Below are 14,918 nucleotides of genomic sequence, written 5' to 3' on the forward strand. Positions count from 1 at the left end.
AAAATCTTATTACAAAAGTGATATGGCTAAAGCTCACACTTATTTTTTTTCCACATTATTGCTTTGGAGACTTTAGATATTTTTAAACCAGGGATTGCTGAATATCAGGCAACCCCTCGTGATGGGCGGAGCTAATTGGTCCATGAGGCCCCCGCCCGCATCCGTACCTCTGTCAGACTCGCAGATTGGAGTGCCGCGATGTCGTTTGCCGCAATGAGAACGCTGATGGAATTACAGTCAAACTAAAGAAAGAAAGAACCATGTCCGAAGTACGAAAGTTCACAAAGAGGTTGAGCAAACCTGGGACGGCTGCGGAGCTCAGACAAAGTGTGTCGGAGGCGGTGAGGACGTCCATTGCTGTGGTTAGTAACTCAAGAGCGTCCCATCTCTCTCTTTGGGGTGTGCATCTGTAGGCTGTCTCAATACGTAGTGAGCTACCTATGTAGGAGGCGTTTTTGACATCACAGGCGCGAGCATGCTGTCTAGGTAGGCAGCTCACTAGATTGTGAAACAGTCCTAGTTTATTATTTGACCTCATATATGTATATAAGCTGTCAAGTATTGCTTATACTCGTTTTTTTTTATTTTATTTTTTTTTTATAACGGCGTTTGAAAGTATTATTGATACACGTGCCAGACTGCTGAGGCATAACGTCTAGTGCCTTCAAGCAATATAGCAGCACAGCTTTAACATCTGTCTTACACATCACATAGACGGCAGTAGTAGTAGCCTTGCGCATTAATATACTGAGTTATGTGTTGATTTAAATAAAAAATGAGGGATCTACTCCACTAAACGGTTTGGTATTTAGGTGATCCTGACCGTTTCCTAATGGGAAAAGACATTGTTCTGTAGCTCCTTCTGGAACCACATGGAGCATCCTTATGCCTTTGTGTAAAGAGACATGTGCATGTGTTCATGCACCAGTCCAAGAGCAAAGCCCATGCTCTCTTTGTGCCTTTATTGAACCTTTGAGAAATTAATTATCAGAAGATATGTGCCATTAATGTTTTTTTTTTTTTTAGGGAGGATATAGATTGTTGCAGCATTCATTAGAGGCATGCTCAGAAATTATATTTTCAGCCAGACATGTCATGAGGCTGAGATTTTCTATGTTGTATGAGTACAGGTCTATAATGTCATGATTGTCAGTTTGATTGTGGTTTCCAGAGAGACAGAAAACAAATGGCACTCTATGGAGATTGCAGAGCCTTTGTGTTTCCCTTGAGAATACCCTCTGGCTGCTCAGCTATGCTTCCTGTGTCATCTGCATGCATTGAATAAAGTATTTGTCTCATCTCTTCTCTTTTGCACACTTGTGCATTTGCACAAATTCGACCAAAAGATGAAACAAGTGACCACTTTTATTATTGCCGCTCATTTATTTACTTAAAAACCCAATGGAATTGATAAACAAGCACAGCTTTATTTGTGTTGACTTATTTCTCATGGGAAGTTTCCTTATTTTGTATCTTATTTTTTTTTAAATAGGGAATTATAAATCGTTTTATAGCCATGAACATGATTTTCTACTTGTTACTCGGTTTCAGGTGGTATAAGGGGGCGGGACATTGTAATTCAAGAGAGAATTTGATTGGACAAAAATCTGTGTAGTGCAGGATGAGTCATTAAGATTTTTTGCGTTGTTTTACCAAAAGAGTTTGATTGTACATTTTAAATGTGTATATTATCTAAAAGTGAATTTTCTGAGCACTTTGGAGTACACTAGCACATAGAGTGCTGCAGGGATGACATTTTTGTTGGCCATCCTGAAAGTTTGCATCACCCTAATTGTCTTGACAAAAACCAAAAATGGATTTTTCTTTTAACTTTTGGATAATTGCAGAAAAATAAGCTCTGTGACTTAACATTTTGTTCATCGTGATAATCTCCATAAATGAACAAAACTGCTATAAAATTTGAAGCCTAAGAGCAATCTGTGGATGTAAAAAGCTGACTACACCACAGCTGCACAACTTCAGTGTCACCATCACTAAGCTTCTGAGAACTTTCAGTTTTTGTTTAAAACCTTTCTATTAAAAGTTCAAGTTATAGTAGTTTGCAAGAGCGTGATTATAAACACACTGAGGCTGTGAAAGCGGATTAATGAGTAGATGAGTTTATCTCTTTGGTTGATGACGTTTAATGTCCCCGACAACCTCTGTAGTCACATTTAGCCACTTGTTAGCAACCGCTTTTAACAAGACAAGTAAAAGCTTTAAAGGGTTAGTTCACTCAAAAATGAAAATTCTTTCATTAAGTACTCACCCTCATGTCGTTCCACACCCATAAGACCTTTGTTCGTCTTCAGAACACAAATAAAGATATATTTGATGAAATCCGATGGCTCAGTGAGGCCTCCATTGACAGCAAGATAATTAACACTTTCAGATGCCCAGAAAGCTACTAAAGACGTATTTAAAACAGTTCATGTGACTACAGTGGTTCAACCTTAATGTTATGAAGCAACGAGAATACTTTTTGTGTGCCAACAAAATAACGACTTTATTCAACAATATCTAGTGATGGGCGATTTCAAAACACTGCTTCATGAAGCTTTGAAGCTTTATGAATCTTTTGTTTCGAATCAGTGGTTCGGAGCGCCAAAGTCACGTGAATTCAGTAAACAAGGCTTCGTTACGTCACAAGTGTTCCGAAATTTCCATAGTTCATGTGACTTTGGCAGTTTCGCTCCGAACCACTGATTCGAAACAAAAGATTCGTAAAGCTTCGAAGCTTCATGAAGCAGTGTTTTGAAATCGGCCATCACTAGATATTGTTGAATAAAGTAATTTTGTATTTTTGGCGCACAAAAAGTATTCTCATTGCTTCATAACATTAAGGTTGAACCACTGTAGTCACATGAACTGTTTTAAATACGTCTTTAGTAGCTTTCTGGGCATTTGAAAGTGTAATTTAACTTGCTTTCAATGCAGGCCTCACTGAGCCATCGGATTTTATCAAAAATATCTTAATTTGTGTTCCGAAGATGAACGAAGGTCTTACGGGTTTGGAACGACATGAGGGTGAGTAATTAATGACAGAATTTTCATTTCTGGGTGAACTAACCCTTTAAATATCACAAGAGGGTATTTCTGATGTATTTTATATCATACAATAAAACGTGAAAATATCTTGAGCATGTGTTCACCACAGACATTATTTCAAGCATTTAACCAAAAACCCATTCAAAAAACCCATTGACTTCAGGATGATGGAAACGGAAGTGCCAAAATGCAAACTCGTTTCTATTTTTTGGCCTACAAAAATATGTCATCTCTGCACAAATCTATTTCAGGCATTTAACCAAAAACCCATTCAAACAGAGAGGCACGCTATAGACAGATATTTAACACTTTAAAGCCAAAACTGACCCCATTTAATTTATGAATGCACATTTATCTTTTTTTATTGTAAATGAAATGGTGCATATTATTTCAACGCAAAAAAACAAAACAAAACAAAAAAATTGGCATAATTTGCTCTTCCTCTGAAATGGCTTGTTTCATAACTAAAAATAGGCTGATCATATTTAGACCCCATTACAGCAAACAGCAATTCATATTGACTGTAAATATGGGGCAGTTGTAGCCAAGCTGCAGAAAGTTATAGTACTAAGTGTAAACTACTCGCAGTGTTTTATGCTATGTTTGCTGCACAGGACTCACTGGATGTAAATATTTCATGATGCTTTCAAATGGTGGGCCTCAAATGCTCACGGACCCACAGAGCATGTGGTCCTCCATGAGATTTACAGGACAAGATAAGCTTTTCAGAAGGCTTGTAATGATAGAGAAAATAGATCAGATCTGTGTTCGCATTGTAACTCAGAGGTTCAGACAGAGGCTGTGGCAGTTCAGTTCACATGCTGGTGAATGTGTTTACATACAGTGGCCTAATTCATATCAGCTGTGGTAGGAGCTCTACTTTTTTGTCTGCTTAGTCAAAGACTCACATCTGGAAAATACATTAACCATCCGGTAGTCGTGCTCCAGTCGTAGATTCTGTACAGCTTTAAGTCGCCCACTTTGTCGCCCTTCAACTTTTCATGTTGCGTTCTTGCATACGGAAATAACATGACTAAAACGCGCGTGGCGCCAACGCCCATGAGCTTGTGAGCAGCCAGTAATCTGGCTCATATTTCCTTTTACCTCAGCCTGTGGTTTGATGGCCTGTGATTGTTTTTCTTCAGTTCCTCTCTGTCCTCAACAGGGTTGATATGTTGATAGCCCTTTTTTAAACGATCTGAGGCCTTTTTGCAGAGGTTGGGCTATTTTCGGCAATAGGAAGCTAGTTCTACCAGGGTAAGGTAGCTTAACCTTGGCCCTGAGATTTTAACGCCTGGCTTGCAGCGATTAGGGATAGGACTTGGACATACGCTAGCATTCCCATTGGGGAAGTTGGCGCTAGTTTGGTTTGAAAGGGCAGTTGAGAGAGAGTGCAGCCACAAGGCAACAGAAGTTAGCTGTAACTCATGCTTTGTTGCAGTAGGAGCTGGACTGGCTGTGGTTTTTTGTCTCTATGTGGTATGACACATGACAGGAAGTTGCTGCTGAAACACTTGCATTGGTACAGCTCATGTATGTGTTTTAGAAACACAGGAAGCATTTATGTGTATAATAAGAGATGGTATTGATGTATGGCTGTTTTTGTCTGGGTATATTTGTGCTTGCTTCTCAAGCAAGACAGTTAATGAAAGCAAAGCATATTGTGCAATTTGAATATACAATAAAAATTTTTTTTGAAAATGTATACTTTTATTTAGCAAGGTTGCAATTAATGTATTAAAAGTGACAGTCACTTGTCAAGTGACATTTTATAGGGTTAGTTCACCCAAAAATTAAAATTCTGTCACTAATTACTCACCCTTAAGACCTTCGTTCATCTTTGGAACACAAATTAAGATATTTTTGATGAAATCTGATGGCTCGTGAGGCCTGCATTGAGAGCAAGTTAACTTTCAAACGCCCAGAAAGTTACTAAAACATATTTAAAACAGTTAATGTGACTACAGTGGTTCAACCTTAATGTTATGAAGCGACGAGAATACTTTTTGTGATGGAGATTTCAAAACACTGCTTCATGAAGCTTCGAAGCTTTACGAATCTTTTGTTTTGGAATCAGTGGTTCGGAGCGTGTATCAAGCGTGTAAGCGTGTAATATGCTGATTTATTATCAATGTTGGAAACAGTTGTGCTGCTTAATATCTTTTGTGTGATACATTTTTCAGGATTCATTGATGAATAAAAGGTTAAAAAGAGCAGCATTTATTCAAAATATAAATCTTTTCTAACAATATAAATCTTTACTATCACTTTTTTTATCAATTTAACACATCCGTGTTGAATAAAAGTATTAATTTCTTTAAAAAAAAAGAATGAAAAAAAAATTACTGACCCCAAACTTTTGAACGGTAGTGTATATTGTTAAAAAGATTTCTATTTTTAAAAAATATTGATATTTTTTAACTTTTTATTCATCAAAGAATCCTGAAAAAGTATCACAGGTTATAAAATAATATTAAGCAGCACAACTGTTTCCAACTTTGATAATAAATCAACATATTACAATGATTTCTGAAGGATCATGTGACACTGAAGACTGGAGTAATGATGCTGACAATTCAGCTTTGCATCACAGAAATAAATTATATTTTAAAGTATATTAAAATAGAAAACCATAATTTTAAATTGTAATAATATTTCACAATATTATTGTTTTTTCTGTATTTATTATGAAATTAATGCAGCCTTAATGAGCATAAGAGACATTAAAAATAGTAATGTTTCCAAACTTTTGACTGGTAGTGTGTATATTCAAATTGAATTCAACCTTGGCAAGCATAAGAGACATCTTTCAAAAACATAAAAAAAACTTTAGCAACTTAACCAAACTTTTGAACGGTAGTATACATTTGTCCTGACCTGTTTGTATTGTACAATGGTTAGTTCACCTAAACATAAACATTCACCTCATTTCTCAAAGAGTCTGAAAACAGTTCGTTCTAAGATTCTCTTCGTTCTAAGGTCTCTCTAAACCCCTCCTTTCCGAGAGCCTACTCTACTGTGATTGGTCAGACGGTCCAGTCTGTTGTGATTGGTCTACCGCTTACAGCGTGTAGACCAAATGAAACGCCCATTTACCATATCTGAACTTCAGCTCCGGATTTTCCTCAGCACTTGATACAGAACAGTTTTTCCTTATCAGTTCCAGTGCAGGTCCTCATCTTTTTGAAGTTCATGCAAAGTGGATTCGCAGTGCTGAAAACAGCATCTTCTTGACATGTCAACAACTCAAACCAAACTCTTCCAGGCCTCATCCACAACTACAGTGTTTGAGGGTCAAAGCTCGTGGGCAGCCAGTGAGGACCATAGGCTGGCAATATGCAAATTTGTTACATTGTTACTTAGGTTTGTAATAGGAAGTGAGACTGGAATTACTGACTTGTTTCAGCAGTTCAGAATCAATTCTTTCTTTTACGAGAGAATAATTTTATTTGTCGTGCACTTTAATCTTAAAACTTTGAAGACATTTTACATTCACAAACAGCTATATTACACACTGCATGAAAGGTAATATTCAAAAACGCATAATAGGGAAACTGTAAGAATTTCTGCAGCAGTGTCCAAGCTAGGATAAGTTTCCACAAGATGATTTCTAAAAAGGATTAGTTGAAATTGCTTTAATTTGAACTCATTTTCCTTTATTCCTTTGATTTTAGTTGAAATATTCACAAAAGACCTGTGTGATTATGAGTTCAGGCTCCACTGATCCTGTCAAAGCTGAACCACTTTAAACATGAGAAACAATGAGCAGCTTTAACCAGCCCCGAACTTTGAACAGAAGGCAGCAACTACTCATTTTTTGCCTAAACCTTGACTACTGTAGTTTTGAAACTGTAACTTCCTCTCTTTATATCAGAGTGTGTTGCAATGCAAACAAATTGACACATTTACACATGTCATCTCGTTGGCAATTCCCATTTGGTAATGTGAAACATGGGTTAAATTAGTGCAAAAGAATCAAGTTATGAAAGGTGAGAAATTTGAAATGGATCATTAATCAGATAGTTCAGCTTAATGTGGTCCACTTTCTCTTTCTTCTGTCCATCCCACATGGTTTGTTTTGGTGTAAATACTCTCTCTTCTGTGGACTAAACTCTTTGAATGAGTATCAGACCATGACACAGGCATGTCAGCTGAGTCAGGAGTGAGTGCTTAAGCTTTAGCACGTGATTCTCTTTTAGAAGGAACTTGAAAAGGGAAAGCACTTGAGAGAAAGTTTTGAACCAAACTCAAAAGCTTTAAAAGTAATAAATCGGAAGTCCTGCATCTGTTTTTTTTTGTGTGGAAAGGTTGTAGAGGGGCAGTAAGCTGTGTCTGCTAAATTCACAGGATGAGCTGTCAAATCAGTGTAAGCTACACTAACAAGTACAACAGATTAATCAAATCTGAATAACAAGTGTGCATTGCTTTAATATGTTCAATAACAGCAGGAAAGAGTTAGACTTTTTTGCTCTAGACAGCATAGGGCTTTTGAGGGCCACTGTGTAGATTCACTGATCCATCTTGTGCGTTTGCAGGAGCAGCCGAAGATCATCGAGCCGCTGGACTATGAGAATGTGGTGTTCCAGAGGAAAGCTCAAATCCACAGTGATCCACAGAGAGACCTGCTGCTGTGGCCAGCTGATGATGTATCAGTAAGTCATTTCACAAGCACATTTCCTGCTGTTTATTTGTTTGGCTCATTTTCCAACTTAGTCCTCAATCTTGTCTAATCTAATTTGGCAGGCTGGGCTTTACAAAGCCTAATATTACATAGCAAATATTACATAATATAAGATTAAATACTATTTAAACAACATAAATTTATCTATCTATCAATCTATCTATCTGTCTGTCTGTTTCTATCTGTCTGTCTGTCTATTTATCTATCTATCTATCTATCTATCTATCTATCTATCTATCTATCTATCTGTCTGTCTGTCTGTCTGTCTGTCTATTTGTCTGTCTGTGTGTCTGTCTTTTTTACCTGTTTATTTCCCTCTCTATCCGTCCGTTTATCTATCTATCTATCTATCTATCTGTCTGTCTGTCTGTCTGACTGTCTATTTGTCTGTCTGTGTGTCTGTCTGTCTTTTTTATCTGTTTATCTCCCTCTCTATCCATCCGTTTATCTGTCTGTCTGTCTGTCTGTGTGTCTGTCTTTTTTATCTGTTTATCTCCCTCTCTATCCGTCCGTCTATCTATCTATCTATCTATCTATCTATCTATCTATCTATCTATCTGTCTGTCTGTCTGTCTGTCTGTCTGTCTATTTGTCTGTCTGTGTGTCTGTCTGTCTTTTTTATCTGTTTATTTCCCTCTCTATCCTTCCGTTTATCTATCTATCTATCTATCTATCTATGTATCTATCTATCTGTCTGTCTGTCTGTCTGACTGTCTATTTGTCTGTCTGTGTGTCTGTCTGTCTTTTTTACCTGTTTATCTCCCTCTCTATCCATCCGTTTATCTGTCTGTCTGTCTGTCTGTCTGTCTGTCTATCTATCTATCTCTCTGTCTATCTATCTGTTTGTCTGTCTGTCTGTCTGTCTGTCTGTCTGTCTGTCTGTCTGTCTATCTGTCTGTCTGTCTGTCTGTCTATCTATCTGTCTATCTATTAGTGGTTCAACGGATCACAAAACTCACGGTTCGGATCATATCACGGTTATTAAGTCACGGATCGGATCATTTTTCCGTGGGGGGTAACTTTGCATTTATTACTTAGCCCACTTTAACTACTCCGATACCACAGCAGAAACTACTAGCCTAACTAATACATTATTAAAGGCATGTGAACAGACTGTAAAACAACAAATACTGTACACCAATTACAAGCATAGATAAATACAACATAAAGTTACAAATAAAGTATAAGGTCCAACTGTAGTATTAATTTTCGTGTACAGAAATGTAATAATTAAATGTAAAATGACACTGTTCACTGTATAAATGTAATATAGATTAATCTTTGGTTAAAGCTGTGTTATGTTGTTTGATTTACATGACAGACAACAGCAGGTATTTATAGGTTGCTGTCACTTTAAAAGTAAGACCCCATGCACGCACACATCCAATAGATACACATCCGAATTCTCACCTCGTTCAATTAAGACATAACCGAATGTGTTTACAAGAATACTTGCCAAGAGGGGTATTATGACTGACATAACGCGTGTATGTGTCCATCCAAGTGCATTGAGGACGCGAAAGAGAAATCAATTTGGAAAGCAAAGCAAATATTACATAATATAAGATTAAATACTATTTAAACAACATAAATATATCTCTCTGTCTGTCTATCTATCTATCTATCTATCTATCTGTCTGTCTGTCTGTCTATCTATCTGTCTGTCTATCTATCTGTCTGTCTGTCTGTCTGTCTGTCTATCTATCTATCTATCTATCTATCTATCTATCGTCCATCCATCTATCTATCTATCTATCTATCTATCTATCTATCTATCTATCTATCTGTCTGTCTGTCTGTCTGTCTGTCTGTCTGTCTGTCTGTCTATCTATCTATCTATCAGTCATCTTTCTGTCTGTCTGTCTTTCCGCCCATCTGTTTGCATATTGGTCTATCTGTCTGTCTACCTGTGTATCCACCTGTCTATCTATCTAACTATCTATCCATCTAATCTATCTAGGAGGCACAGATTGAACGTCAAAGGAGAACCATTGTTCCTTCAGTTCCTCAAAATGCAGAGAGTGAAGCAAAAAGCCTGTTCGCCAAAGAGGTAAGGATTGAGCAGAACCTCGCAATACTAAAACAACAGCAAAGCCTGGAGCTTTCCAGACTAATAAAATATGAGATAATATTTTCCTGTTTTTCATATTTTGATGTTTTTCTGATCATGTGATTGAGTAATTGAGCAATACTTACGCTCTTTGGCAGTGCATTAAGATGTACAACACCAACTGGCACGTCATCAACTATAATTACGAGGCCTACTCTGGAGATTTCCGGACGCTGCCCTGGTATGTCAGTTTTGCTTTTTTTTTTGCCAAAGGTTTTGCAGTGCTATTTGCAAAGTTTGGCGTAAGCTTCTTTTTCTGTCTTGCAGTAAAGGGATGAAGACGGAAAAGCTTCCCAGCCAAGTGTTTGAGGTGGATGAGGGGGAGGAGGTAAGAGACATTAATGTTGGGCGGTGGAAAACTGAGTACAGAATATTGCACTGCCTTTTCTCATTTTCTTGTTTTTAAAAATGCTTTTCTGTCCATTTATCTATTGAATTGTGTGCAGAATCAAACAACAAATTGACTACCATATTTTTAAAAAAATGCTTTTTGTTCATTTTGTCACAGGTAAAGTGAAAACTGAGCCTTTATACAAATTATTAGTAACATACATTTTTAAAGCAAACAACATTTTTGAAATCCAAAATGACATACACACTGTGTGTGATTTGTCATAGCACAAAACAGGAAAGTCTTTTCTTGTAATGTTAACCACAGACCTTATTTTAATCATATGTCAAGACCAAATATCTAGTTGGTCTACAAATTGTCGTCATGACTAAACAGCTCTATTACTGTCTAAAAAGGACTGTATCCAATCAAAAAATTAAAAATAAGACTTCTTTTTATATTTGTGTATAGTTTGTACTGAATTGTTAACTCTGAAATGCTTTGAGGTTTAAAAAGTCACACATTTATTGTGTTTTACTTCTGAATACTGTATATGTAAATGTTGTGAGGCTTCTGTGAGGTCATAATCAGATGTAGAGATGAAGGCCAGACGGTCAGCAGAGAGGCCTGTTACATGGAACCTGACCCTCATGGTCTATTAATAGACGCACATTAAATGTCCAGCAGATCTTGATAAAATTAGATGTAAGAAGTGGTGATTACAGGGCAAAGAGATTGCTTTTCCACCCTATGTGTGTGCATGTGCATGTCTGAATTTATGTGTATATGTTTAGACATGGATAGTCTTGCCTGTTTCCTTATGCTTCACTTAAATTAATTGGTGAATCAAGTTAAATGTGTTGTCTAAACACCAATGTGAAAGAAACTTTTTGGGCTAAAGAGATAACAATAATAAGGGCATTATATGAGAACGAATTCAGTATCTCATTCAGTTGCAAAATGAAAATATACTCACCCATATGTCATTCCAAACCTGTATGCATTCTTTTCTTCTGCAGAACACAAAATATATTTTATAGAATGTTGGGGTCCAAGCAACATTAGAACACATTGACTAAAATATATATATATAAAGTATATATTGACTTTATTATTTTCAGCTAATAAAATAATCTTTACATCCCAAACCTCAAAGATTGGTACATTTACATGACTTCCACCTTAGATCAACAATAAAATTATATCACTTTCATAGTACCTCATATACAGTTGCATGAAAAAGTATGGGAACCACTTGCAGAATCTGTGAAAATGTGAATTATTTTAACAAAATAAGAGAGATCATACAAAATGCATGTTATTTTTTGTTTAGTACTGTCCTGAGCAAGATATTTTACATAAAAGATGTTTACATGTAGTCCATAAGATAAAAAAATAGCTGAATTTATTAAAATAACCCCATTCAAAAGTTTGGGAACCCTTAGTTCTTAATACTGTGTGTCGTTACCTGGATAATCTACGATGATGATTGTTGATGATTAGATGATTGTTTTGTGATGGTTGTTCATGAGTCCCTTGTTTGTCCTGAACAGTTAAACTGCCCAATGTTCTTCAGAAAAATCCTCCAGGTGACGGTCCTGCAAATTCTTCAATTTTCCAGCATGTTTTGCATATTTGAACCCTTTCCAGCAGTGACTATATGATTTTGAGATATATGAGCTATATATGTATATACACACACACACACACACACCACCAAAAAGTTTTATATATATATATATATATATGTATGTATGTATGTATATATATATATATATATGTTGGCTGTGTCGTGTCCATTTAATTTAATTAGTTAGCTGAGTGACTCAGAAGGTAGAACAGGGTGCAAGCAATTGATCAGTCTCAGAGGGGCTGTTAGGAATAGAAAGAGGGAGGGAATGAGAAATGTTAGAGGGAAGAGGGGAGAAGGGCATTTGGACAATTATATTACAGTGGAGAGCTAGAGAAAAGCACATTCATAAAGGACGCCAGGCCACTTCAATTAAATTAACACACACACACACACACACACACAATTACAGTCGCTCTAAGTAAAAAAAAATCCCACTACATTGTACCTTTCATAAATACATTAATATTACTTTTATATGCACTACATTTGTTTCCAAGCATCTTTAAGCTGTGTTTTACATGATTATTGTATTGTGTTAATGTATGTATGTGTGTGTGTGTGATGTTGAGTTGGGTGTAACGGTACACAAACATGACAGTTCGGTACGTACCTCGGTATTATAGTCACAGTTCTAGTCAAGGATAAAAAAAATCTATCTCAGTTAATGCTGTAAACTATATACCGTGAGCCCTTTCTTGCACATTACTGTGATATTAAAGGTCACAATTAACAACAGAGCCCAAACTATTAAATTCAGTTGCTGTTTATTTTTAGATTTAATAATCAACACTCAAATAAAAAAACTTATAAACTGCACTTAAGGCAGGTTTTGCCTTAACTTCTAAATCTAATTATACAATTGTTTTTTTTTAAATTATTCATTAGTAGTCTAATTAATTTTTGAAATATAATTAATTACACAGTTACTGTCATAACTTGTTTTCATTAAAAAATTATTTAAATATATTAAATTATTAAGACATTAATGAATATATATGAACTAAAATAGTGCATATATTTAGTGAAACTCTGCCCTCTAGAGTTTATTTCTCTAGTGAACTAACACGCTGTGGACACTAAATGACTTGCGTGAGGTAAATGTAATGCTACATGAGATATTATTCTCAAGCTGTTGTATTGATGTCTTTCCACGGTTGAAACACTGGTTGAGAGATTACACGTAAACATACAGTACCTATGCAAAGATCATCTGTTCTTCTTCTTCTGCGCTTTTTCCTGTTGTGGTAGTTAGCAAACAGCGTTGCATTGTGGATGGCCTGTGACTGGCTGTTTTTGTTGTCTGACTGTATGCACCGAACTGTGACATCCGTACAGTGATGGTTTGGGATGAATACATGTACCGTTACACCCCTATGAGTTACTATGCAAGGGATAAGTGACTTATTTGCATCAAGGTTTGTAAATGCAAAACACACAGCGTTCATGTTCAGAGCATTTGATCTTTAGGGCAGAGAGGCAGCGCTCATAGACATATATTGATCTGTGTCTTTGCATTCAGATCAGTTTATCTGCTTCCTTAGTTCTTACTCTGTCTGTGTGTTTCAGGATTCGTCATCTCTTTGCTCTCAGAGAGGAGGAGTAATGAAGCAGGGCTGGCTGCAGAAGGCCAACATCAACAGCAGTCTGTCTGTCTCTATGAAGGTTAGTGGAATCATCGGCACACCTTTTTTTAAAAGACATCAGCAGAACTGTAGCAGTCATTGTTGCTTAATATAATGTACGTCCGTCATCTACTCATCAATACGGTTTGAGGAACCACTGCTGGATAGGACTATAAGGTCTTTTGTTTTCTCAGAAAATCAGAAACATCAATTACATGCACTAATGTGCAGCAAAGTAAAACATACAAAAGGATAAATGTCATAATACCACTTAGGACACAAAATTAATTTGTAATTAAAATGGTTAAGACCATTAAAAGACCACTAAATATTTTTCCCCAGGAGTGTAGATTGGTCAGGAGACCAACACATATAGTTTCATATACGATTAAGGGGTTAGTTCACCCAAAAATGAAATTTCTGTCATTAATTACTCACCCTCATGTCGTTCAAAAACCAGTAAGACCTTCGTTCATCTTCGCAACACAAACTAAAATGTTTTTGATGAAATCCAAGTGCTTCTGACCTCCCTATACACAGCAAAGTCATAACCAATTTCAAGTCCCAAAAAAGGTAGCAAAGACATCGTTAAAATAGTGCACGTGACTACAGTGGTTTAACCTTAATGTTATCAAGCGACGAGAATACTTTTTTCTGCGCAAAAACATGCCTTTATTCAACAATTTCTTCTCTTCCATGTCGGTCTCCTACACTGTTCACGCAGTAAACACAGTGCAGCGCTTCCAGGTTCTACATCAGAACGCAGGCTCTGCATTGGCTGATGCTGTTCATGTGAGCAGCACCATGCATGCGTGTGATGCTGACGCAGGAGCCGGCCAATAATGAGTCGACGTAGTTAAACATGGAACAGTGTGTGTCACGGTTTCCACAAAAATGTTAAGCTGCACAACTGTTTTCAACACTGATAATAAGAAATGGTTACTGAGTGAGCAGCACTTTTTTTTCTCCACAGGTGTTCAAGAGGAGGTATTTCTACCTGTCTCAACTCCCTGATGGCTCCTACATACTGAATTCATACAAAGATGAGAAAAACTACAAAGAATCAAAAGGCTCCATCTATCTGGACTCCTGTATAGATGTAGTTCCGGTACATGCTCTGAATAAGTTTGTATACAGAAATCCTGAAACGTTTTTAGCATTATAAGTTACAAATTGTAAAATGTAAATATGTAATTTATATTTATTAATTTAGCAGACAATTTTATCCAAAGTGACTTACAAATGAGGTCTACAACAATTGATGACAATTAAAAATTATAAAATGATCATTGTTAAAAAGTTTATTATAATTATTGATACAATTATTATTATTATTATCAACATCAAAACACTACAAATGTATTGCCTGTTAAGCTTAATTTTTATTTTACAATTTTTATGTCCCACTTATCTTCATACTTCAGATGGAAGTGTCTGAACTTGGTTTGATACGTTTCTCAGGAAGTTTCACAGCAGAATGTAGCAGCCCTCAG

The 14,918-nt window shown here is 36.4% G+C and overlaps 1 protein-coding gene across 3 annotated transcripts in view; it reads left to right on the top strand.

Annotated features, from left to right (window-relative positions):
• Nucleotides 1-172: 172 nt before the first annotated feature.
• Nucleotides 173-14,918, top strand: part of dock11 (dedicator of cytokinesis 11) — a 99,451-nt gene continuing 84,705 nt past the window's right edge. For 2 of the 3 annotated variants that reach the window (XM_051899080.1, XM_051899081.1), the window contains exons 1-7: nt 173-362; nt 7,584-7,700; nt 9,690-9,779; nt 9,938-10,020; nt 10,107-10,167; nt 13,370-13,465; nt 14,399-14,533. In XM_051899080.1, the coding sequence (XP_051755040.1) occupies nt 261-362; nt 7,584-7,700; nt 9,690-9,779; nt 9,938-10,020; nt 10,107-10,167; nt 13,370-13,465; nt 14,399-14,533 (684 nt within the window). In that variant the 5' untranslated portion in view covers nt 173-260. Of the gene's footprint in view, nt 363-7,269; nt 7,415-7,583; nt 7,701-9,689; nt 9,780-9,937; nt 10,021-10,106; nt 10,168-13,369; nt 13,466-14,398; nt 14,534-14,918 lie in introns of those variants that run through there. The other variant, XM_051899082.1, reaches the window with a different exon arrangement.

This window comes from Ctenopharyngodon idella, chromosome 7, assembly GCF_019924925.1.
Source record: "Ctenopharyngodon idella isolate HZGC_01 chromosome 7, HZGC01, whole genome shotgun sequence".
Lineage (NCBI taxonomy): Eukaryota > Metazoa > Chordata > Actinopteri > Cypriniformes > Xenocyprididae > Ctenopharyngodon > Ctenopharyngodon idella.